This window comes from Leptodactylus fuscus, chromosome 5 (genome assembly GCF_031893055.1).
Source record: "Leptodactylus fuscus isolate aLepFus1 chromosome 5, aLepFus1.hap2, whole genome shotgun sequence".
NCBI lineage: Eukaryota > Metazoa > Chordata > Amphibia > Anura > Leptodactylidae > Leptodactylus > Leptodactylus fuscus.
In genome coordinates this window covers 209,933,736-209,957,546 of record NC_134269.1, presented here as the reverse complement: position 1 = coordinate 209,957,546, position 23,811 = coordinate 209,933,736, and the positions used below count along the sequence as shown (strand labels likewise).

Sequence of the window (23,811 nt, the reverse complement as noted above, 5' to 3'; positions counted from 1 at the left end):
AATAGGACACTAGCCTATCATGTGTTTACTAGTGGACTGACCAGCAGGACCATAACATATCATGTGATTGATGGAGGACTGACCAGTAAGACCCTAGCATACCATGTGATTGCTGGAGGACTGACCAATAGGACACTAGCCTATCATGTGTTTACTAGTGGACCGACCAGCAGGACCATAACATACCATGTGATTGATGGAGGACCGACCAGAGGGACCCAAGAATACCATGTGATTGCTAGAAGACTGACCAATAGGACCCTAGCATATCATGTGCTTGTTGGAGGACCAAAAAATAGTACCTTAGCCTACCATGTGTTTAGTGGAGGATCGACCAGTAGGACCATAGAATACCATGTGATGGAGGACTGACCAGTAGGACCCTAGCATACCATGTGATGGAGGACCGACCAGTAGGATCCTGGCATACCATGTGATTGTTGGAGGACCAAAAAATAGTACCCTAGCCTACCATGTGTTTAGTGAAAGACCGACCAGTAAGGACCCTAGCATACCATGTTAATATTGGAGGACCGTCCAGTAGGACCCTAGCATACCATGTGATGGAGGACCGACCAGTAGGACTTTGGCATTACCATGTGATTGTTGGAGGACTGATCAGTAGGACCCTAGCCTATCATATGATTACTAGTGGACCGACCAGTAGGACCCTAGCCTATCATGTGATGGAGGACGGGTTAATCGAACCCTAGCATACCATGTGACCGCTGGAGGACCTTCCAACTATAAAGGATTGTCTAACGCAGGCCTCCTCCTTTATCATCTGTGGTCTGTAGAAATATTTTACTGTGTGAACTTTCCCTACAATGGCCACTGTCCACCACATCCAGAAGCAGAGGTGTAACTTGAAGCCTCAATGCAAAAGGTAGACCTGTGGCGCCCCCATGGGGTCCATGGCCTACTAGTGACTACACCCCCTATAGCTACACCCCTGTCCATAGGGTAAAAGAATAGACAGGTGGCCGCACACATGCGCTGCTCTCTCCATTCACTTCTATAGGAAGTTAATTAAGCAAGCGTGCCGTTTCCATGGCATACCATAAGTGGCCACTTCTCCATTCACTGGGATGGGGGACGGGGGATACTACTTATAATTCGACCTGACGATATCGCGTAAGCCATGGCAACAAAACTAAACGGCGGCGTGGAATTGGTCGGTGATGTCCCATGTTTTTCCCTGTTTAGTAAATCCGCCCTACGGTGATCTCCGGGTAGTCACCGGGCTCGGGAGGGATTACATTTCCGAATTACAAAGCATTCTGGCCCGGTCTCCATATCATGGGACTCGTATGGGAACCTCCCTGCGTTCTGAGTCACCGCAGCAGCCGAGCGCTTTAATTCCGCAGCTTGATGGTCGCCGGATAATTGTTTCAGAATGTTCCTCGCAGCTGAAGTGTTCGGGGATCTGCTTAGATATTCTGTGTATTCTCCGGCCTTGGAAAAATCTCTTTAATAATTGATGAATAGGGATGAAGTAAATTTTCTCGCAGAGGCGTCAGACAGAGATACTCGGAAAATGTCTCTTTTGGGATTGTGGCGGCCATTTTGTGGTTTGAGCCTATCCCTTTACTGGGGTCGAACGCTCCAAATTATATTCATTGACCATAATGTAATTTTTTCGCATGGTAACCCGCCCACCAGTATTGGCCACAACCCATATTGTGACTCGGGGTTAAGTATAGGGGGTGGCATTACAGTGACCCCAATAACAGTATTGGGTTGCGTCCTCCATTACCAGGGCCAGCCGAAGGGGGGTATTACAGGTAGCTGTCACAATGGTGCCAACGGGAGTCTAAGGGCCCATATGTATGCCATCCAAGATGAGGCCGATTTTGAAGGGGGCGTCCGATCCATTTCGGCCCAATGATACGGCGCAGGATAGGACTTGCTCTATAATCATAGGAATGGAACGCAGCATCGCACGCCCCCTTAGGACGGCACACTAGGTTCACTAGACGCGAGAATCACCCGCCATGTCCGTGAGACTTGCCTGCTATTGCGGGAGAGGTGATAAGTTATTCCATATAAGAAGACCCCAGTATTATAAATGCTACCCGACTTGATCCAAATTTGCATTTGGGCCCATGACCTTAAAGTCGCAGCTCTGACCATGATAGTCCTAGTGCCCCTACATCAGGAAAACAGAACGATGCCCTGTAATTGGTTGGTGTCTGTGTGTTTGAGTGCCCCACTTTGCTGCTGACAGGGTAATGCATCCTAATGGGCCTTCTGCTGACACGACAAAAGGCAATCGCCTTATGAAGAGAGTCATTAATCATATTAATAACACAGCAGTCATGTGCTCCGAAATTGGCATTTTTCTTCCTGACCTCACTCTTTTTTTTTGGAGTAAGTTCTGCAGTGCGACGCTTTATAGAATTTTTGTCCAAAAAGTGGCTGATGAAAAGGGGAACTCTCTCTTAAAGTTCAACCTACTGTAAGATGACTGAATAGTACCCTTAAATGAGATCCCAAACCTGCCCCTATATACAAGAGTATAACTACTATAATACTGCTCCTATGTACAAGAATATAACTACTATAATACTGCCTCCTATGTACAAGAATATAACTACTATAATACTACCTCCTATGTACAAGAATATAACTACTATAATACTGCTCCTATGTACAAGAATATAACTACTATAATACTGCTCCTATGTACAAGAATATAACTACTATAATACTGCTCCTATGTACAAGAATATAACTACTATAATACTGCTCCTATGTACAAGAATATAACTACTATAATACTGCCTCCTATGTACAAGAATATAACTACTATAATACTACCTCCTATGTACAAGAATATAACTACTATAATACTGCCTCCTATGTACAAGAATATAACTACTATAATACTACCTCCTATGTACAAGAATATAACTACTATAATACTACCTCCTATGTACAAGAATATAACTACTATAATACTGCTCCTATGTACAAGAATATAACTACTATAATACTGCTCCTATGTACAAGAATATAACTACTATAATACTGCTCCTATGTACAAGAATATAACTACTATAATACTGCTCCTATGTACAAGAATATAACTACTATAATACTGCTCCTATGTACAAGAATATAACTACTATAATACTACCTCCTATGTACAAGAATATAACTACTATAATACTGCTCCTATGTACAAGAATATAACTATTATAATACTGCTCCTATGTACAAGAATATAACTACTATAATACTGCCCCCTATATACAAGAATATAACTACTATAATACTGCCACTATATACAAGAATATAACTACTATAATACTGCTCCTATGTACAAGAATATAACTGCTATAATACTGCTCCTATGTACAAGAATATAACTACTATAATACTGCCACTATATACAAGAATATAACTACTATAATACTACTCCTATGTACAAGAATATAACTACTATAATACTACTCCTATGTACAAGAATATAACTACTATAATACTACTCCTATGTACAAGAATATAACTACTATAATACTGCTCCTATGTACAAGAATATAACTACTATAATACTGCTCCTATGTACAAGAATATAACTACTATAATACTGCTCCTATGTACAAGAATATAACTACTATAATACTGCTCCTATGTACAAGAATATAACTACTATAATACTGCTCCTATGTACAAGAATATAACTACTATAATACTGCTCCTATGTACAAGAATATAACTACTATAATACTGCTCCTATGTACAAGAATATAACTACTATAATACTACCTCCTATGTACAAGAATATAACTACTATAATACTGCTCCTATGTACAAGAATATAACTATTATAATACTGCTCCTATGTACAAGAATATAACTACTATAATACTGCCCCCTATATACAAGAATATAACTACTATAATACTGCCACTATATACAAGAATATAACTACTATAATACTGCTCCTATGTACAAGAATATAACTACTATAATACTGCTCCTATGTACAAGAATATAACTACTATAATACTGCTCCTATGTACAAGAATATAACTACTATAATACTGCTCCTATGTACAAGAATATAACTACTATAATACTACCTCCTATGTACAAGAATATAACTACTATAATACTGCTCCTATGTACAAGAATATAACTATTATAATACTGCTCCTATGTACAAGAATATAACTACTATAATACTGCCCCCTATATACAAGAATATAACTACTATAATACTGCCACTATATACAAGAATATAACTACTATAATACTGCTCCTATGTACAAGAATATAACTGCTATAATACTGCTCCTATGTACAAGAATATAACTACTATAATACTGCCACTATATACAAGAATATAACTACTATAATACTACTCCTATGTACAAGAATATAACTACTATAATACTACTCCTATGTACAAGAATATAACTACTATAATACTACTCCTATGTACAAGAATATAACTACTATAATACTGCTCCTATGTACAAGAATATAACTACTATAATACTGACCCCTATAGAATGAAATACTGCATTGATTGGGGACATTCATCTTGATATCATTACAGTAACATAACTTCATTTAGATAGAAACCTCTCTGTTGACATTTTTGTTCTGGAGCTCTTCTGGTAGATATTATATACGGTACAATAATTTCTAGTTAATAGGAATATACAGAACCTATATGAAGGTCAGACAGAGCTCAGGGGTAGATTTGGCCTAATACAGTGATGATAAGGAGGGTATTTGTAGACCATAATCAGGGCAGAAGAACCTTTGTGATGCACTGAAGATGGAGTAATGGGTCCAGACAGGTCAACTCTATAGACTGTCTTTAGTCGACTTACAGTAGCCCTAAAAAATCTCCTGCAGTATAGATATAAAAGAAAAAAAAAAGTTCTTACAGATACCCCATACTGCGGACAACAATAGCCCTTTATGTAAAGCTGAAGGTGGTTTAATCAGTAACCTCAATTCTGAATTAGTCTGTCCCTTGGCAATAGAAATCTTTCACATGGAGACTCAATGTGACTGATTGTTATAGTTTGGCGGTTTTATGGACTTATTATTGTAGTATCTGTATTGGACACCTCCATAACTGGGCAGCACGTCCTTATTCTTATCATTATTTATAGTTCTGACATGTAGCATTGGTCTTGTAAATAATTTTGTTTACTGGCCCACAATTCTTTTGCCAAGCACATATTATAGCGCAGTGAGAATTCTAGGTGAGGAAATGCTGATGGTGTCTCATCAATATATACCATGTAATGCTGACCCATCTGATGCAGTTGGGTTTTCTTGCTATTCACTTTTGCATGTGTGATTTCATGGCTTTGTACAGACGGGATTATACTTAAAAGACAACTCCAAAGCTTGTAATTATAAATCTAGAATCACCTGATATTACTATTACATTACTAGCCCAGTGCTCTATGGATATGTATATAACTACTATAATACTGCCCCCTATGTACATGAATATAACTACTATAATACTGCCCCCTATGTACATGAATATAACTACTATAATACTGCCCCCTATGTACAAGAATATAACTACTATAATACTACTCCTATGTACAAGACTATAACTACTATAATACTGCTCCTATGTACAAGAATATAACTACTATAATACTGCTCCTATGTACAAGAATATAACTATTATAATACTACTCCTATGTACAAGACTATAACTACTATAATACTGCTCCTATGTACAAGAATATAACTACTATAATACTGCTCCTATGTACAAGAATATAACTACTATAATACTGCTCCTATGTACAAGAATATAACTACTATAATACTACCTCCTATGTACAAGAATATAACTACTATAATACTGCTCCTATGTACAAGAATATAACTATTATAATACTGCTCCTATGTACAAGAATATAACTACTATAATACTGCCCCCTATATACAAGAATATAACTACTATAATACTGCCACTATATACAAGAATATAACTACTATAATACTGCTCCTATGTACAAGAATATAACTGCTATAATACTGCTCCTATGTACAAGAATATAACTACTATAATACTGCCACTATATACAAGAATATAACTACTATAATACTACTCCTATGTACAAGAATATAACTACTATAATACTGCTCCTATGTACAAGAATATAACTACTATGACACTGAGGGCAAATACAGGGTTAATTCAATAGTGTGTGTGTATATATATATATATATATATATATATATATATATATATATATATATATATATATGTGACATGGGTCAGAAAACGGAAATGTAATATAGAAACAAAAAATGTATATATCGGAATTAGTAATAACTGCACTTAGTCATTACATACGGTAAGTAGATAACTCTATAAATAAGCTGATAGTGATGACCTTGTGGGCTCTGGCTGATGCAACATAATGTAGAAAAACTACTTTAAAAACAGAGTGTAAAGAGTCCTGGGGGCGGAGCTAATGTTCCGAAGAGTCACGCATGATGAAATGCGATCATGGGCCGGCTTCAACCTCATCCAGCACATGTGTGTAAAGTGAGGCGTGACGATTTCGGCTTTCTCTACTCTTTTGCATGTGCTGTATTCCATCATGTGATGATGTCACTTGTGGGACGTCCTTCAAGGCAGGGGTGGGACCATCCAATGAGAGGAGTGGCTCCAGCACTAAGTTTCTGGAGGTCCTAAGCACTAAGAGGTGTGGCCATGGGGGCTGAGATTTTGTCGTCCCGAGAACAGCCCCTCCCCAGCCTAAGATGGCTGACAACAGGATAGCAGTGAAGGAGGACAAATGAGGTGAGTGTTTGTTTTTTTTGTTTTTTTTTCCATATGGTGGAATTTTTTTCTCCCTAGTGGACAATCCCTTTAAGAAATGTGTGCTGAGATCTGACTGCTATGGGCAACAACGCAGGTCCTTCTGTTTTGATCAATCCTATACATATATGGAAATTCTATACATGGATAAAAACTTCTACTTGTGAATAGAGGGTAGACGTGAAAGTCTGTGCCAGTCTCCGGAGAATTATTAGTTCTTTCTTCTCATCGGACTTGACCCTTTAAACAAACACGGCCATTTATTTGCCAGCTATATTAACTACAGTGTGAGGAAGTGGATTATAAAATATAGAAGAAGTGACCTATAAAAAATAAATCCGCCAGAAACATTCACTGGAAATGCCATCACATTTGTTGGCAAGAAAAGAGCAGCACTGGACGCCATCTTTGCCTGGCCACAAAACCACATATATTTGCATAGCCAAGACCACTGGCATTGTTTAGTGAGACAATCCTACAAAAAACAGGACAATTTGCATGAGGAAAACCCCCTTCTACTGTCCCATGTTTGGTCATCTGGGCAATGTTGTGTCTCTGTCCGTGTAATATTACTGTGATAGTGGGGAAATGTATGGCTAGCAATAGCGCCACCCCCAATATTGGCTAACCACTGGTAGGGCCATAGTGCCACCCCCAATATTGGCTGACCACTGGTAGGGCCATAGCGCCACCTCCAATGTTGGCTGACCACTGGTAGGGCCATAGCGCCACCTCCAATATTGGCTGACTACTGGTAGGGCCATCGTGCCACCCCCAATATTGGCTGACCACTGGTAGGGCCATCGTGCCACCCCCAATATTGGCTGACCACTGGTAGGGCCATCGTGCCACCCCCAATATTGGCTGACCACTGGTAGGGCCATAGCGCCACCTCCAATAATTGTTGACCACTGGTATGGCCATCGTGCCACCCCCAATATTGGCTGACCACTGGTAGGGCCATCGTGCCACCCCCAATATTGGCTGACCACTGGTAGGGCCATCGTGCCACCCCAAATATTGGCTGACCACTGGTAGGGCCATAGCGCCACCTCCAATAATTGTCGACCACTGCTAGAGCTATAGCAGCACCTCTAATAATAGCTAGTCACAGGTGGCGAACTGTTAGTAGGGCCAGGGCCATAGCTCTGCCCCAATAATGTTTTGTCACTGGTAGGGCCAATAACCCCCTAATAATGAGTGATCACTGATAGGGCCATAGTGCACCTCCCCCAATATTGCCTGACGACTGGTAGTGCCATAGCATGCCTCCCTCAATAAAGGTTCAGCACTGATAGGGCAATAGTACCACCCCCAATAATGGCTTACCACCAGTAGGGCCATAAAACCACCCCAATAATGGCTGACTACTGGTAGGGCCACAATGCCACCCCCAATAATAGCTAGCCACAGGAGGAACCATAGCTCCACCCCCCCCGCTATGGCTGACTTCTGACCTCAATAATGGATGACCACTGGTAGGGCCATCGTCTCATCCCCACAATGGCTGATCGGTGGTAGTATATGTGTCCTTGGTTGGACTATGTAGATACAAGGCCTAGGGCGGAAATTTACGCTCTGTCTGAAGCAAAGAGTCCAAATTCTGCACTCACTACCTCTGATGTACAACCTTGTGTTGCTCCTCCCATTTCCTACCACAAGCTGGCTTGTGATTGGCTCTTGTGACATGTCATTACTCTGTAAGTGAGGACATAATAAGCATTTGGGATGGAAGGCTCTTTAACTGGGTATTAACATCTCACACATTACGACATATCTGCAGGACAAACCACCTTTGGGATCTGTACCTATCCCAAAAATGGGGGCCACTGTACCTCACAATGGCAGTCATTGTGATTGGAGAAGTGACAAGTGGGCTGGGCTACTTTGGGAACTCCGACAGAAGTATATGCAGAGACCTAATGGACATTTAAGTCATATTCTATGGATGTCCAAGATGGGGGGGGGGGAAATCCCTCTGTCCCGAGAACCCGAAATATCACCTCAGCCCCACAGATAGATAGGTTAAGGTCCCTTGAATCAAACACTTTCTCCCTTGCGAATCATTGTATGTATCCCTTATATTCTTGGCCATAAGAGGGCGCTATTACATGGGAAAATACGATCACAGCTCATAGCCGTAGATCGCAACACAAAACCCAGTATAAACCCTGGATTATCAGTTTATGGAACCTCAAACCAATGTATTATGACATCTTCTGCGTCCACATAATACCGCCATCGAGTACACAGGAGACTATGGGTGTCATGGAATACCCTCCTCCACCTTTGGACCTTTGGTTTTATGGGTTTGGTTATAAAGTACAGGATAGCTACAGCTAGGAGATAAGATAAGGAGATGTTCATTATACGGAAATATTCAAGAAATTGCAAGATTTGCATACGAGGTGGCGGGTATACGTTGTGGAAAGATGTAGAGATTCCTCATACTAGTACAGGACAGACTTAAGGCATGCAAGCATCGAAAAATACTGATGTGTCCCAGTCCTGGTGGTTATTAGGGTATTAGGGTGCCATAGAAGGGGGTCCTTCACTTGGAAATGTCCCTTTAAGGGGGTTTTCCTATCTTTAGAAAGCTATCCCATACCCATAGGATTGGGTTGGATTTGGCACACCCTTTAAAATGAATGGCACCGGGTGCATGCTCGGCTCTCTCTTGAGATGAATGGAGTGGTGCGCACGCTTGGTTATCTCTGGCATTCCCATTGGATAAAGTGGCGGGCACATTTTGCCCGTGAACCGCTCCATTCAGATTGGGAGACAAAAGTCCCTTGTTCTCCTGATAAATGAGGAACCCCATCAATCCATCATTCATCCCCTATCCCATGGAAAACCCCTTTAAGAGCCTGATCCAAAAGCTGCTTATATTTTGTCTCTGGTGGATTCATCCTGTCTATGTATTACATGGATGGCCATTTATTTCAATGGACGCATGTAATACCAAAGCTTCCCTGTAGTGGCCACTGCAGGAAAACTGAGTAGGACTAAGTCAACAGCTCACGGATTAAAGGGGTTTCCCAGTCATTATGAATTGATGGCCTATCCCAAGCCTGGAAAACCCCTTTAACCTTATCACTGCCAAGGCCATATGTCAGGACTTTATATACCCCGAGCTCTAGATGAAACAGTCTGAAGTCGGAGAGGAGGGGGTACAAGTTTTATGTCTTGATGCTGAGTCCATGTAAGGGAGTAGAAGTGACTCGCAAGTGACTCCTTGAAGGAGATCGCAGCCTGTTACTGTCCTCACTGCACCTGCACAGTCTCCAGTAACCCCAGGGACAATACTAGAATTTTTGTACAATTGATTGCCTTACCATTCACTAGATAATATGCCTATAGCGTAGCGCAACTATGTAGGTCATCAGGAGGGCGGTATTCAGGTGAATACGGGAAATTATGTATGTGTAGCCACAGGCGTACAATATGTATGTGTAGCCATAGGCATACAGTGTGTGACTTTATGAACCCTGTATATCACATACAGAATTCCTACAAGTAAGGTAGCTTGGCTATGGGCAGTGCAGGGTTAATGCTACTACCTGGTTGCCGGTCCTAGATAAACCGCCAGACGGAATTTTTTGTCCATTGTTATTGCGCTTTTACTGACCTTTCCCACTGCTGCAATGTCAATAATAAAGTATTACGCCAAGCCAATGTCGCTGTAGGGTGCGTGCCAGGCGGCTGTACACCGTATACTGCTCCTCAACAGGTACATAGGGGACCCTGACACTGAACTGGTAGACTGGTAGGACTGTAGTGCCAAGGCGGAAGGTATAGGTGAGTGCAAATTATCTACTTACAGTTCTAAGACCTGTTGACCGCTCATCCTGAGCCACCTGGTTCATGAATATAATGCCTGTATCCCTGTAGTGAGTTACCAGGGTATATAATACTAACTACACAGATGTATATGTCACTCGGGAAGTTGTGGCCATTTAAAGGTTAATTCTACTTTTAATAAAATTGAGTAAAACTTGTAGATCTGAAATAGTCAAACATTTTTGCAATTACTTTGCTTTATTAATTTTGCACAGATTTTCTGATATTTACTATTGTTTTATGGAATATTCTAGCGAGAGCTGTTGTCACACAGATGTTGGTTGACCTTGGTAACCAGCTGTGATATAGCTCCACCCATCAGAAAGTCATGTGACTTAAGAGACATAGAGTGCCTGTAGCCACCACTAGAGGGAGCTTATGTGCTTACTATGTAATATTGAACGCAATAATATCACGGTATGCCTGCATTTAGGGTACAATGGTGTCAATTTTAAAGATGACTTTTTGCCCCCTCCGCTTTATCCTTTAATAGGCGTCACTCCACTGATTCTGAAACAGTTGGAATTTTATCTCTAGCCCCCACCATTCCTGAGCAATAAGTCTCATTAGTTTTGGTTACTGATATCCTAACTAGACTCCCTAATGTCAAGTGGATGGTGTCAAACAGATGCAGGCAAGGGGGTGTGGCTGAGAGCTTTAGCACGGTCTTCCTCTGATTGGTACGGAGGCAGAAACAAAAAAAGGGGGTGTGGTTCTGAGCTCTTACACTGTCTCTCTGATTGTAGCTCTGAGTCACACTGTGCTTTCCTACTCCGCCCTCATACCACCCATTTTCCATTAGGGAGTCTAGTCAGGATATCAGGCACTAAAACTAACAGCGCTGACTACTCAGGAATGGTGGGGACTAGAGAAAAAATTCCAACTGCGTCAGAATCAGTGGAGCGACGCCTTTTGTAGGATGAAGATATCCTGACACAGCGAAAGTGGTGAAATATCCTCTTACAGGGCACATGTGACTAATAATGTGATCCCCAAAATGGCACCTCTTAATACATTTGGCGACTTTAATTACCATACCCGCCCCTTTCTAGACTTTTCCCCACCCCTTTTTCCTATGTGCTGAGTTCATTCAAGGTATAGAAGGTAATTTTTAGACACTACCTGGTACCCTGCGGCTTTCAGTAGTCCCTTCTTCATTTCCTGGAACAGACAATGCCTAGCGGCCCAGCTCAGGTGTTGTCAGACCGCATTCCTGGACTCTGGCCCTGTGTCAGGTGACATTCCAAGGTCGTTGTGGCGACTTCCTGTAAGGAACTGACAGGGACGTTTTCTGTAAACCCCATATGGGACACACATCTAAATATGTGTGACAGAGTATGGGGCTTTTGCCGGTTATTATATATGGTGCCTTTTCTTCTAGGGATCTGTGGTGGTCCACGATCGTAACATCACATGTCAAAAAATTCAATATATATATCTATGGTGTTCCATTGTGACGGCATTTGACTACAACACGATCAAAATTTTTTGGATTTCAGTTGTATGCAATTTTTTTTTTTTTTACCATACCTTTCAATGGAAGTTGAATGTTACCACAACTCGCGTGCGACATGTCGGCGACTCGTAGCTAGGGCAGGAACTTTTTTAAAGTCACCTTTGGCTGTAAGGCTAGTGATACACAGCAACGACGTATAACCACAGGTCGTCCTGAGACTCTTCCCCATTGTAAGGGAATGGAGTTGCATTGCGACTCTGAGGGTTCAGCGACTACGTCTACTAGTCAGATAAAAACTCCAGCAGTGCTCGATCTTTTTGAGACTATAAGTTACACTTGCAGCATCCTCCAAGTTGCAATACCACCCTATTTACTTACATTAGGGAAGGAGTCGCAGGACGACACAACGATCTTTGACTGTGCGACTGGATTCGCGGCCAAAGTCGTTGTGTGCACCTAGCCTGAAAATGCAGTCAGGTTGCCGACATGTCGCATGCAGGTCGCAGTGCCATGTGATTTCCACTGAAGTCTATGGATAAAAAGTTACATGCATCTTTGATCAAAATCCAATGAGTTTTGAGTTTACTGTTGCATGTCGCAACGCAACACAATAGAGGTGCATTGAGATTTTTGTTTCGCATCGTCCGTGCCCTAACCTTATGAACTCACAGCAATATGTGTCGCATTACAAACAGTTACACGTGAAGAAGTTGTCTCTAGATTTTGCAGGGCATCATGCAACTGCAACGTGACTGCAAGTCGCATGCAACATGTCTAAGAAAAAAGTCGCACAACAGTGAGTTGCAGACAAGTCGCACAACTGTGCAAGTTTTTATCGCACGATACGTCACCGTGCAGCCCTTGCCTAAATGCACGTGTGTGTTTGATTACGTACATTTTAATAAGAGCCCCCAACCCCAACCAAACCCCATTTCCAATGCCTTGTGGACCTTGTCCTCTGTAGCCTCTGACTGGTAGTCGCTGACTACAAGCAGCCATAAACATCTTGGGGCATGTGAAGTGTCATTGTGCGGAGAGTCTATTGAGGAGGAAGTGGAGTCTCCCTGGCAGGGAGGAGCGTGCATTGTGTTTGCAGAATGTAAGGCACGGGTTAGGACGCAGCAGAAATCCCAACATTTAGCCAAAAAAAGACAAAAAAAAAAAAAAAAAAGTTCCACCCCGAGCGGCAGCAACCACCGGATAACACCGTATACTCATATCCTTATTTCTATCGGACTTCTCCAAACTTTGGAGAGACTCGGCTGACAAATGCAGGCGAGCCGTGGGAAGCCAGCGGCAGGTGAGTGCTTCTGCTTGTCAAGGACAGATGTAGCAGAGCTGAGGTTGTTGCTTGCTGCACAAACGGGCACAGAGTACTTGTGGTTCTTGTATGTAGCAGAGCTGGGTTTGTCATGTGGGAGAACACAGCTGGGCACAGAGTACTTGAGGCTCTTGTATGTAGCAGAGCTGGGTTTGTCATGTGGGATTTCACATGGAACATTTTCCAATATACTTTGAGTATCATTTTGGTTTTATATCCAGAGGCTGCAATCCTGCACAGACCTAACACTTCTCACAGCAGAGGGTTTGTTACAATTGTATCCAGTCTAGATATTCCAATGTGAAATAAAACAGATCAGCAGCACAATAAATGTTCATCCCATAAACCCTGAAGAGTTGATAAGAAAATTGTAGTCCTGTACCAGTGAGGCGCAGTTCACACCATGCAGCATAGCTGAAATATTTGTTGATATAGGTGTCAGTGTAGCAGAGCCGAGTCTGTCTATTGTACCAGGGGGGAGAAATATCCAGCAACGTTTACACATGTCTGTTCTGCCTCACTTACCCCCCAATATCTGACACCCCAGAGATCACATTCTAGTCCGACCTGTGAGACTACAACTCCCAGCAATCCCTGACAGACTGTGGGTCATAGATAATTGATAAATAGAATATCTATCTATCTGTCTATCTATCTATCTATCTGTCTGTCTGTCTGTCTGTCTATCTATCTATCTATCTATCTATCTATCTATCTATCTATCTATCTATATCTATCTATCTATCTATATCCTATACATGTATATACAGATCTCTCCCTCCATATCACCTCTGCAGTCCGCCCCTGACATCCCTTGCACATACCGTACTATATACTGTGGCTGATGACTCTGTAGTATACATATATATGTCACCTGTATTACCGCCACCATGTCCACATCACCTCATTTTCTATATATAACTGCTTCCTGTGTATCTGTTAGATGTGAGCCTGCTGTATTATATACCGCCTGAAAAATTGTAAGGTGACCCATGACATGCCGTGACCTACCGGTACCGCAAGCAATACAGTATTTTATTTTATTTTTTTAAATGGACTTTAAAAAAAAAAAAAAAAAAAAAAACAGCGCCACATCTATCAATAGGCAGTGCCTCGTATTGCAGTTTGATTCCATTCCCTTGAATGGGGCTGAGCTGCAATACCGAACACAACTTGCAGGCAGATGTGGCGCTGTTTCTTTAAATAAAAATTCTAATCGTGGATAGCTCCTGATTATTACATTTTAATTGTTTTTGTGTAGTTGAGCGAGAGGTCGGGATATTTCTGGGTGACAACCAATATGGCGTCAAAATTGTCAGATTCCCTGAATCACCTGCTACGTGATAAGTGATTTGGGCTGAGACCAAAAATCCCTTTTTTATGTAAGTTGCAGGATGCTGAGCTATGAGGTGCTGTTGGTTGAGGTCCACACAGTGTATAGGGCCTTTAGCTGTGACATGGCGGGAATACTGTAAGTATCTCATTACCTGCCACCTTTACGGTTCAGCTACGCGGTGCAGTAATATGTTTGCTAACCAAGCAGGATCCCTTTAAGATGTTTACTCTCCCTCACTGCCTGCACACAGGGAGGAAAGGTCATCCAGCCTGTGCAAGCTGCCGCCAGACACTAAAATATTCATGTGTTCTCCGTTACAGTGTTCGAAACAGGAAAATGATCAAGCTCTTAAAGGGAGTGTCCCCAAACCCCCAGCATATCACCCCAGCTCCTCAGATAGATAGGTTAGGGTCACCTGAATCCAACAGTGTTTTCCCCTTGTGAATCGCTGCCTCCATTGCCGAGATATCGCCATTTTTGTCCATGTACAAATGAGCTCCTTCGAGTAATGGCGGCGCCCTTGTCATGCCAAACAGCTCATTTGCATATGATAAAAGCAGCGATATTTCGGCAACCGAGGCCACGATTCACAAAAGGAAAACACTGTTTGATTCAGGTGACCCTAACCTATCTATCTGTGCGGCTGGGGCGATATGTTGGGTGCTCATGACAATCCCTTTAAGTCATTTTTATACAAAGTTTACGTAATTTTATATAAAAATCTGATTAATAAAGCCATCTGAGATTGTGAATTTCAGTTAGCGGAGGTGTAACTTGAATCTTCTAGGCCCCGATGTAATATCTAGAACGGGGTCCAACACCTACTATGTGTTTTTTAATATATTGGTATCTTCTAATTCGTCAAAGGGGCCTTTGGTCCCCTTAGGCTCTAATATCACAGCTTTGTCCTAAGTAGGTACCGATCTGTTGTCAAAGTACCAATAAAGCTTTGACTTCAAGAACTGACAGAAATCAGACACACCGGTTACTAGGTATATATTGCCACAGCCTTGTGTTGTTAGGCAGCATGTCCTTAGGAACCAGTCTGTCAAATTTGTCAAGTCAAGGTAAAATTGGCCGATCCTTAAAGGGGTTCCCAGGATCAGGCCTATCTTTAGAAAGGGCTATGAGTATTCTGATCCTGGACTAGCCCTTTAAGATGAACCATCAATGTGTGAGTGTCAGTAGGGGGTCTGTCCATGCGGTCGTACATATCCGGACCCCATAAACAGGTCGAATTTGGTCTTTTCTATTGATGGCCCAAAAAAAGTGGCCCCATAAATGGTCTAACTCGAGGTTATATGTACCAAAGGGTCTGTGATGGGGGGAAGGGCCCGGCTCGGGACAGTTCCTGCGCTCTCTGTCGGCCCTTTGACTGATATCTGTCGCTTCTCTCTGGGTTCCCGCAGCTTCCTGCGCAGCTGGAATAGGAAAAAATGTTTTATTTACTAAAAATACTCACTCTGAAGGCAAAAACGGTTTACGGAATATCAAAGGGAAAATTGGAATTTTTGCCGCTTTTTCTAAATATGGAGATTATTTCCTCAGCCTATTACTGGGCTGAATTCTGTATTATAGGAAAAATGTGATAATATAATGATGGACAGAGTGCCCCCATAGTGATACTGAGCGTGTACCATGTGATGGACAGAGTGCCCCCATAGTGATACTGAGCGTGTACCATGTGATGGACAGAGTGCCCCCATAGTGATACTGAGCGTGTACCATGTGATGGACAGAGTGCCCCCATAGTGATACTGAGCGTGTACCATGTGATGGACAGAGTGCCCCCATAGTGATACTGAGTGTGTACCATGTGATGGACAGAGTGCCCTTATAGTGATACTGAGCGTGTACCATGTGATGGACAGAGTGCCCCCATAGCGAAACTGAAACTATACTATACGATGGGCAGGTTCCCCCATTCTGACAATCAGATTGTATCATGTGATGGAAGGAGTACCTCATTAGTGATGGTCAGACTACACCAAAGGATGGACAGAGTGCCCCCATAAAGACAGTCAGGCTGCACCATGTGATGAATGGAGTGCCCCCATAGAGAAGTTCAGTTTGTACCATGTGGCAGACAGAATGCCCCCATAGTGATTGATTATACCATGTGATGGACAGAGTACCCCCACGGTAACAGCCAGACTGTAAAGTGTGATGGACAGAGTACCCCTATAGTGACATCCAAGTGATGGATGGAGTGACCCCATAGTATCATTCATCCTGTATGGAGCATGCGATGGACAAAGTGCCCCATAGTGGCAGTATAACACCATGTGATGGACAAAGTGCCCCTACACTGACAGACAGTACCATTTGGCGAACAGGGTGCCCCCGTAAACTGAACACACCTCTCCGATATACAGAGTGCCCCCATAATGGCAACTTAAGAATGTTTATTGCCCACATGCCTCCATATAATGACAACGAAAGTCCCTGTAGTAACAGTCAGACATACTACGTCCCCATCCCCAGGCCTTATCTGCAAAGACCCCCATAATATTGGGCAGAGTGCCCCCATAACGACACCTTACTACTGGGAGAAGGTCGTCTATAAGGTTTGGCCAGTGTCTAGCCCCGACTGGGAGTGTTGTACGAAAATCTAAATGATATCTTAGTAGAAACACACAAAAAATGCTGTTGCCATTGCAACCAGACTCCGACTCCCATTTTTCTACATAGGAGACCGGCTTACACGTGTAAATTCCATCATGATATAGTCCAGCTGTGACCGGCAGCACCGAATACTTGGTAGGGGCGGAGTCTCTGGCACGTAGTCGCCATTTTCCTTCCACACATCTGCACGGACACGACCCACCTGATAATGGTCAGAACATGAGATGTGAATAGTGTCAGAGCTCAGTCGTATGTAAGCCATGCTGGTGTCTTAAGACAAAAAATATGTGAACCCCCATACGCTTTATGTAGGTATATTTTTGTTGCGCGATAGGAAACCATGCCGATGTTGCCCTGGCACCTCCCAATTGATCTTATTCCATGACACAATCCACCATGTAAAGGGGTTGTCCAGGATTTTTCTTCCTATCCTTAAGACGTAAGCAGTAGGCTCCATGTCCTATATAGTGGCTGAGCGCCGATACGCCATTGGAGAGAGCGCCCTCGTAAGCGCCGGGACTCTTCCATTGGGGAACCTTTATTGCGCCCTGTATTCCAGTTTTTGGCACACACGGCATGAAAAATTTTGCAAATTTATTGCACAAATACAGTTTTTGCACAAAAATTTGGGCTCCACCCACTTCCACTTTGACTCCTCCCATTCCCATCCATTTTATCTTTGTGTCCCTACCCAGTATTAACACCCCCACAGACACCCTGACATGGTATACCCTCACATTATAATATCCCCCTCTGATTACTCCAACATTATAACGTTCCCCTCCAGTTGCCCCCACAGTATACAGTTCTCCTGCAATTACGCCTACAGTATACAGTTCTTCTGTAGTTGCCCCCACTGACTAGGTGTTTATGACCTATTCCAAAGAGACACCATAAAATCCAAAAACTTGGACAACCCCTTTTAATTGCCAACTATTGTGTTACATTGTGCTGTGAGTTCCCGCTCTGAGAGAGAGACAGAGCTGCTTCACTTAGCATTTGGTGACACAGGAAATCAAATGCAGGTAAATGTGAATCTATGGCGTATGGTGAAAACAGAGAGTCCCAATACACGTTTGGGGAATAGATCTTGTCCCTGAACGTATCTTACATAGGAACACGGGTATTTTTTTATTTTTTTTGTCCTAAACAAATAAATGTGACATATTTGCTTACGGTTATGAGATACTGCTTTCCCACGCTCAGGCTAAGAAGGGGTACGGGACGTTTTAAGCCATATTTAGCACCGGATAAATATAGTCCAGTAAATGACTGGGGATTTTTTGTTATTTTATTGAAAAGATGGTTTGTATGAGAAGCTGTGGATGCGAACTCAGCTTATTTTTGGTGGTACGATGTCGTTGTGCTTGTCTGTCTCTTTGCTGTGCTAAAAGGCTGAGTCTGAAGAACTTTTGATATAACTCACCCATAAATTAATGGTTTGATCCTAAAATAAATCAAATTCCCCTTTCCCCCGTTGACTGGTTTACTTAAGCAGTCTTCTGTCAAGGTCTTAGGATAAGTCATCATCAATATTGGGTGAGTTGAATCTGACACCTCAAACCCCTAACCCATCAGTTACATTCATTGGTCACATGGTACAGCAGCAGCTCAGTCCCATTCAAGTGAGTGAAGCTGAGGTGCAATACCTGCTAACATAAGACAAAAAGGAAAAAAAGTTCTTCACCTGTTTGTGCTTCAGCCTTCACTTACATGTTATAAGTGTTACAAAGGAAGAAACAAGAAAAAGGAACAAAGGGGAATAAAGAAGAGATAGGGGAGCGAGATATGGAAGTGAAGTGACCAGATCTTGATACAGCTTAACACTACCTCTTTCATGTAAGAACTTTCAGAATTATTATTATTATTTATATAGCACCATTAATTCCATGCTGCTTTACATTTGGGGGTTCCATACAGTACACAGAATATACAGGAAGATATAATACTAACAATGACCGACTGGCACAGTGGGGTAGAGGGCCCTGCCCACATGGGCTTACAATCTATGAATTAAGAACAATTTTTATCCTTGTACGTTATATAAGATATCAACTACTACATTGTAAATGCAATTACAGATCCGGAGATACATCCTGTATTATACTCCAGAGCTGCGCTCACTATTCTGCTGGTGCAGTCACTGTGTACATACATTACATTACTTATCCTGTATTATACTCCAGAGCTGCACTCACTATTCTGCTGGTGCAGTCACTGTGTACATACATTACATTACTTATCCTGTATTATACTCCAGAGCTGCGCTCACTATTCTGCTGGTGCAGTCACTGTGTACATACATTACATTACGTATCCTGTATTATACTCCAGAGCTGCGCTCACTATTCTGCTGGTGCAGTCACTGTGTACATACATTACATTACTTATCCTGTATTATACTCCAGAGCTGCGATCACTATTCTGCTGGTACAGTCACTGTGTACATACATTACATTACTTATCCTGTATTATACTCCAGAGCTGTGCTCACTATTCTGCTGGTACAGTCACTGTGTACATACATTACATTACTTATCCTGTATTATACTCTAGAGCTGCACTCACTATTCTGCTGGTACAGTCACTGTGTACATACATTACATTACTTATCCTGTATTATACTCCAGAGCTGCGCTCACTATTCTGCTGGTACAGTCACTGTGTACATACATTACATTACTTATCCTGTATTATACTCCAGAGCTGCGCTCACTATTCTGCTGGTACAGTCACTGTGTACATACATTACATTACTTATCCTGTATTATACTCCAGAGCTGCGCTCACTATTCTGCTGGTGCAGTCACTGTGTACATACATTACATTACTTATCCTGTACTGATCCTGAGTTACATCCTGTATTATTCTCCAGAGCTGCGCTCACTATTCTTTTTCTCCCTAATATCTTGGGTGAGCTCCTATTATGTCATGTTGTGTACTTTGTACATCATGTGATGCAGGTTGATTAATTTTTCACCAAGCTTCACAGCCATTAATGGTGCACCAGGAGTTAAATGTACGGCCGGGATATTAATAGTGACCAGTGGGGAGCGGATGTATTATTCAGCCAGAAATAGGCGGTGTGTGTCCAAGGAAAGATGTATAGATACTCCTGTGCACGGGGTGTGTGCGGTGCTGGGCTGTGCAGGGTTTTGCTTTGTAGTACACTACAGACAGACATTTTCAAAAATAATGTTTTTATGTTTAGTTTTTTTAAAATTTATTTAAAGAGCCCATGTCTACTCTCCTGAAACCGTAATATCACCTCAGCCCTGCAGATAGATAGGTTAGTATCACCAGACCCAGCATATCACCCCAGCCCTGCAGATAGATAGGTTACTGTCACCAGACCCAGCATATCACCCCAGCCCTGCAGATAGATAGGTTACTGTCACCAGAACCAGCACATCACCCCAGCCCTGCAGATAGATAGGTTACTGTCACCAGACCCAGCATATCACCCCAGTCCTGCAGATAGATAGGTTACTGTCACCAGACCCAGCATATCACCCCAGCCCTGCAGATAGATAGGTTACTGTCACCAGACCCAGCATATCACCGCAGCCCTGCAGATAGATAAGTTAGTGTCACCAAAACCAGCATATCACCCCAGTCCTGCAGATAGATAGGTTACTGTCACCAGACCCAGAATATCACCCCAGTCCTGCAGATAGATAGGTTAGTGTCACCAGAACCAGCATATCACCCCAGCCCTGCAGATAGATAGGTTACTGTCACCAGACCCAGAATATCACCCCAGTCCTGCAGATAGATAGGTTAGTGTCACCAGAACCAGCATATCACCCCAGCCCTGCAGATAGATAGGTTACTGTCACCAGAACCAGCATATCACCCCAGCCCTGCAGATAGATAGGTTACTGTCACCAGAACCAGCATATCACCCCAGCCCTGCAGATAGATAGGTTAGTGTCACCAAAACCAGCATATCACCCCAGTCCTGCAGATAGATAGGTTACTGTCACCAGACCCAGAATATCACCCCAGTCCTGCAGATAGATAGGTTACTGTCACCGGAACAGGCATATCACCCAGTCCCGCAGATAGATAGGTTAGTGTCACCAGAACCAGCATATCACCCCAGCCCTGCAGATAGATCAAACAGCTTGTGAATTGCTGCCTCTGTTGCCAAGATATCCCTGCTTGTGCCAATAATTTGGAGCAACAAGGGGGCGATGTTATTGCTCCAAACAGCTTATTTGCATACTGACAAAAATGGCGATATCTCGACAACAGAAAAAACGATTCACAAGAGGAAAACCCTGTCTGATTCAGGGGACCCTGGCCTATCTATCTGCAGGGCTGGGGTGATATGCTGAGGTTTGGTGACATTCTTCCTTTAACCCCATCAGTCTATGCTCTTGTTAGTTAATAATGAATTGTTTGAAGGAGGAAGCTGCTGAGTTTGTAGCCCGGTGTAGTCTGATACACCCACTAGTGATATTTTGGGTCTGGTCCAACCAAAGTATGGTTGCGGGTAATATTCAAAGTCAGTATTTCCTATAGGCTGCACCCAGTGTGCGTGCTAGGATGGCGGTATTTACTCTATGTGGCAGTATTATTTATTATTACAGATGTGATGTGCTGTCCTTGTAGTTGCTGCCTGTAACCAGCACTAGGGGGTGCTTTTGCAAACGGAAGTCACATGGTCTGAATGCATAATCTGTATTTGCTTGCAGTTGTCCTGCTTCCAGTACCACTAGGGGGGGGGTTTCGAATCATAGCTACTGAGCTCCCCCTAGTGGTGGCTGTAAGTAGTCAGAATTTTATTATGTAATTTTAAGGAGACAATCTGGAACTTTGTATCAGTGAATGACATTTAAAGTTGGAGGTACTGACAAAGTTTCCGTCTCTTTCATAGGTTAGGTTGTCAGTGGTATAGAGCGCTGGTCTGGTAGTCATATTGTATCTCGTAGTAAACCACATTAATAGGGAACAGGCCCTTTCATGCATCTTCTTCCTCTTTTAGATAGTAATTTCCATTTTCTACTGAATTTACTTTTACAAAAACGAACAAAGACTTACGCATTTCGATAAAATATCGAGTACCGTTTCCTTAAATGCAATAATTCACTATGTAAACAGAGGTCTATGTGGGATAACATGACAACCCATGACCAGGGGTCTGCAGGGGGTTGTTTAGGGGGTGCTTAGTCAAGCTGCAGTGCTCACTCACATGCTGTGGCTTCTTCAACCAGCTGATATTCGGTGAGGGTCCAACAGCCAGGACCTCCAATCAAATATTGATAACCTATCCCAGTATACAAGTCCTGGAAACTGCCTTTAATTTTATAGGTTAACACATTTAGCTAATATGGTTGACTCGTAAGATCAGAAACTGCATCAAAACTTCATGCAATTTTAAAGGGGACCTCTTGCAACCTCCACCATCTCCCTCTCATTGCCTCCTTCTAATAGACTTCCCTCTACTGATTCCGGCACAATTGGAATTTTTTCTCTAGCCCCCACCATTCCTGAGCAATCCGTTCTGTTAGTTTCAACATTCAGTTTGCTGATTTTGCTGTCAGGTGGGCGGTCCTAGACTACCTGCTCCAGCCCAGGACCACCCACCTAACTGCAAAACTGATTGCTCATGAACGGTGGGGGCTAGAGAAAAAATTCCAACTGCTACAGAATCAGCAGAGGGGCACCTATTAGAGGATGGGTAGAGCTGGAGTTGGTGCAGTTTCCCTTTAAGTCCTTAGAACTACATGCTTTTAATTTTTGGGTGTATTAGATGACTCAGAGGATAATAATGATTTCGTGCAAAGAGGGAAAGGTGGTGAAATGTCCTCCTTATCTGCACCCAGCTGCACCGTGTGAATGCATCCTAAGTGTCTATACAATAAGCTCCCTCTTGTGGTGATTTTTTTTTTTGTGTATGGTGCATATTTGTAGCTGTTTATGGCGTAAGTCATCATTAGGATGACCAATTGGACCAATTTCTCCTTGAAAACCCTTACAATCTATACAAGCTCATGTATAATGCAGGAGTTAGTGTAAAAGTTCCCGCGAGACCTCCATTATCCGCACACAGCCATTAAGAATCCGTCCAACCTCTTGGGATCAGGACAAATAGCGGATTGCTGGCTAAGGATCTGCTGGTGTGTAAATGAGGTTCCCCTACTAAATTGGTTTCCTGTATCACGTAATGCATGTGTATGATATTGGCATGTTAGAAGAGCTGGATCATTAATTCATGAGAGATGATGTATGGCCCATTCACAAAAAGTTCCTGTAGGAATAAGACCGTAATATGACGACAATCCACAGACATGGCAAGGGTTGAGAGATCGGGAAAGATCGGATCCCGATCGGCGATCGAGCAAATTTCATGATCGGGATCGGCTGGAAAATGATCGGAAATCAGATTTTAAAGTCGATCCTGAAAT

At 42.6% G+C, this 23,811-nt stretch overlaps 1 protein-coding gene across 4 annotated transcripts in view; it reads left to right on the top strand.

Annotated features, from left to right (window-relative positions):
- FGD4 (FYVE, RhoGEF and PH domain containing 4) overlaps positions 1-23,811 on the top strand; it is a 79,879-nt gene that overhangs the window by 24,002 nt on the left and 32,066 nt on the right. Inside the window, exon 1 of one of the 4 annotated variants that reach the window (XM_075275180.1) lies at positions 13,071-13,416. The exons of the other annotated variants lie outside the window; for them this stretch is intronic. Within the exon in view, the coding sequence (XP_075131281.1) occupies positions 13,386-13,416 (31 nt within the window). The 5' untranslated portion in view covers positions 13,071-13,385. Of the gene's footprint in view, positions 1-13,070; positions 13,417-23,811 lie in introns of those variants that run through there. 4 annotated transcript variants of the gene reach the window in all.